At 42.4% G+C, this 3,074-nt stretch overlaps 1 protein-coding gene across 1 annotated transcript in view; it reads right to left on the bottom strand.

The window, feature by feature from the left end:
- dusp2 (dual specificity phosphatase 2) overlaps window positions 1-2,866 on the bottom strand; it is an 8,581-nt gene extending 5,715 nt beyond the window's left edge. The window contains exon 1 of the mRNA XM_053624149.1: window positions 332-2,866. Coding sequence (XP_053480124.1) covers window positions 332-731 — 400 coding nt within the window. The 5' untranslated portion in view covers window positions 732-2,866. The remainder of the gene's footprint in view (window positions 1-331) is intronic.
- Window positions 2,867-3,074: the final 208 nt, after the last annotated feature.

Here is a 3,074-nt window from a genome sequence, read left to right as displayed (position 1 = left end):
ACTCATAATTAATAATAATGAAGCATATTAATAAGTGTATTGTTCATTACATGTATTAATACTGTTATTAATATAAATAATAAAAAAAATAAATATTGTTCATTACATGTATTAATACTCTATATTTAATGTAGATTCTGCTCAACTGTAACTTGTGTTTTATTAATATATAATGTGACATATAAACACATGATATGAATATAGTTTATTATATGATGTGTATGTAAAATGAGCTGTTAATGTGTGTATGTTAGATTAGATTAGATTAGATTAGATTAGATAATATGTGACTGAATCAGACTGGAGACTTTTTCACATGATGGTGCGTTACCTTGCAGGAAGCAGATCCGCGCCGTGCCCGCGTGCACCTCTCTCTGGAGCGCGCACAGCAGCAGCCCCGTCAGGCTCTCGCGCTCGAGCTCGGCGGCCGCGCGGCTCTTGTCGTCCAGCACCACGATGTGGCGGAAGTCGCCGCTCCGCACGCGCGCCAGCAGGGACCGGTCGGCCAGCAGGCAGTCGAGGCGCGCGCCGGACTCCGTGGCCCCCCTGCTGCACCTGCGCCGCAGCAGCGAGTTCCACGCGGCGTTCTGCGCGCGGCAGATGTGCGCGCGCGAGAAGGCGAGGAACGGCCGGCAGTCCAGCAGCAGCAGCGCGCCTCTGCTCTCCGGGGTCACGAGCATCTGCACGAGCTCTTCGCTTGAGATCTCTACTGGCTCTCCGATAACCCCCATTATATTATTATTATTATTATTATTATTATTATTATTATTATTAATTTAAACAAACAAACAAAAAATCAATTAACGAACAAGCCTAACGTTTTATTTATTGATTTGTAAATGTAAAAATTTATTTATAATTTTTTTTTTTTTACAAAAGATACAACTACTAAACTACTAAATAAGTAGCCTAAGTAAGTAAGTAAGTAAGAAAGTCAATAAATAAATAAAAATAAATTCTGCGCAAAAAGTTTATTTGAAATGTAGAATAAACAAACTAACTATATTTTGAACAAAAAATATCAGGCAGCTCAAAAAAAAAAAAAAAGTCATAAAAATGTCCTCGAGTTTCTTTCCTTTCCAGTTCCTGCGGTAATAAACCCTCTACACTGACTTCTTCATGTCATGTCGCGCGCGCTTTTTTTTTATTTTTAAGTACTCTCACTTCAGCAGCTGTGTTTTGTAACAGCGGAGGCGGAAGTGTCAAGCTGTTATTTGTGCCGCTGCGGCACCGCCCTCTTTTTTGTTTCCGTTGAAGGAAGCGACGTCACGGGCGGAAACGCCATATTTGGGCGCTCGGCTTTAACCGGCGCTCCATATTTGGAATGTTGACGCGAGCATGTGACCTCCCCTGGTTCCCACAGGCGTTTAGGCGCGCTCTCCGGGGTTACCCTCGGGTTTTTCGTGTGCTTTTTAAACCTCTGACGATTTGTTGAATCTTCAGCACGCATATTACAGTACACTACACTACACTACACACACACACACACACTACACTAAATGAAAGTTGTAAGTAAATCCCTGGATCACGTATGAATCACTGTGTTTGAAGGTGTGACGCAAACAAGTATGGGTCATGCTTCTCTCTGTGTGTGTATGTGTGTGTGTGTGTGTGTGTGTGGGCACAGTGCAATATGCAGAGACTTTCCATCCAGGTGTAAAAACATGAGGGCTGAATAAAGAAGGGCACAATAGAAGAAGAAAAAAAAACCCAACAATAACACAAAGCAAAAGGAATAAGGAATAAGATCAATAGCGTTTAGATGAGCTCGGTGTTCATAACGACATAATAATAATAACACAGAAATGAACTTCAAATGTCTGTAAGGGGTGAAAAATGAAACACACACACACACACACCAAAAAAAGCTAAGAATAAGGCGCACGGAGGTAAAAAAAAAAAAAAAAAAAAAAAAGATCAGCTGAATGAATCATCAGCTCACTCGATAACCATGAGGCTGAAAATGACTTACTGGATTTACACAACAATAATCCTCATTGTCCTTGCACTGTCCACACACACACACACACACACACACACACACACGGGCTTGTACTCGAGAGAACACCGAACACCAGGTCAGTCAGGACGTTTCGGGACGGAAAAGCGACTTAATTGTGAGCTGTAAACATGACAGGAATTAAACATTTAGATCACATTATATAAGGGTGCGTCTCAAACCGCTCCCAAGCTCCCTAGTTGGCGAACCAGTACATTGTGTACACAAGTTCAGCGTCAACGCTCCATGGTTTATGCGGTGCACTGTGGGACTTTTTCAGGAGCGAAAGTTTTTTCGTCCGTGCACCGGAAAGACCGTGCGATCGAGACAGCACTTAAAATGGCCGCCTCCCTGATCGGTGCGCCGAACTACTGGGCTAGCGAGCGGATTGAGACGCAACATAAGAACACCATCAAGATAAAACCCTGTTACAGGGAGGCGAGTACAGCATGGACACACGAGCGAAAGGGGTTTTTAAAGAAATGAAACAAGTGCTTTTTCAAGTGCTCGGTGAAGAGGTAGGTCGTTAGTCTTTGGTTGTAATACAGCCAGTGACTCATCTCTTCACACAGACCAGGGGGAAGTTCATTCCAAGTCAGGGGAAGTTCAGAATAAAACACCCAGCCAGATCGGATTGGCTAATCTGTTTAATAATCTGAGGTCACACTCATGACCCAGCGTGCGGTCTCCAGCTGAACTCTCGCTCAGCAAAACTCCACAAAATGCCCAGAGAACAGAACGACGCTCCAAAATAAAAACACTCCATCATCAAGCGTCCATCATCATATCACAGTTTACGTCATCTTATATCTGCTCTATCAGAATCTCATGATTTATTTTATTTTTATTTAACATACTATGGCTTGCTATGATATGATTTATTTATTTATTTTTTAAAAAGTGTACCGTATATTGCACGTCTATTCGAGTAAATCAGGGCAGATGTCCAGCTGTAGAGCTCTCTCGGATTGTTTCACGTCACTTCGCACATGCAGGATTCGTTCAGGTTTTCGGTTCGGTTCTTCAGTTCACTTTCTCACATGTTCTTATTGGGTAATATCCGTCACGTTTAACT

Source organism: Ictalurus furcatus, chromosome 5, assembly GCF_023375685.1.
Source record: "Ictalurus furcatus strain D&B chromosome 5, Billie_1.0, whole genome shotgun sequence".
NCBI classification, from domain to species: domain Eukaryota; kingdom Metazoa; phylum Chordata; class Actinopteri; order Siluriformes; family Ictaluridae; genus Ictalurus; species Ictalurus furcatus.
The sequence above is the reverse complement of the archived record's forward strand: the minus strand, read 5'-3'. Positions and strand labels throughout refer to the sequence as shown.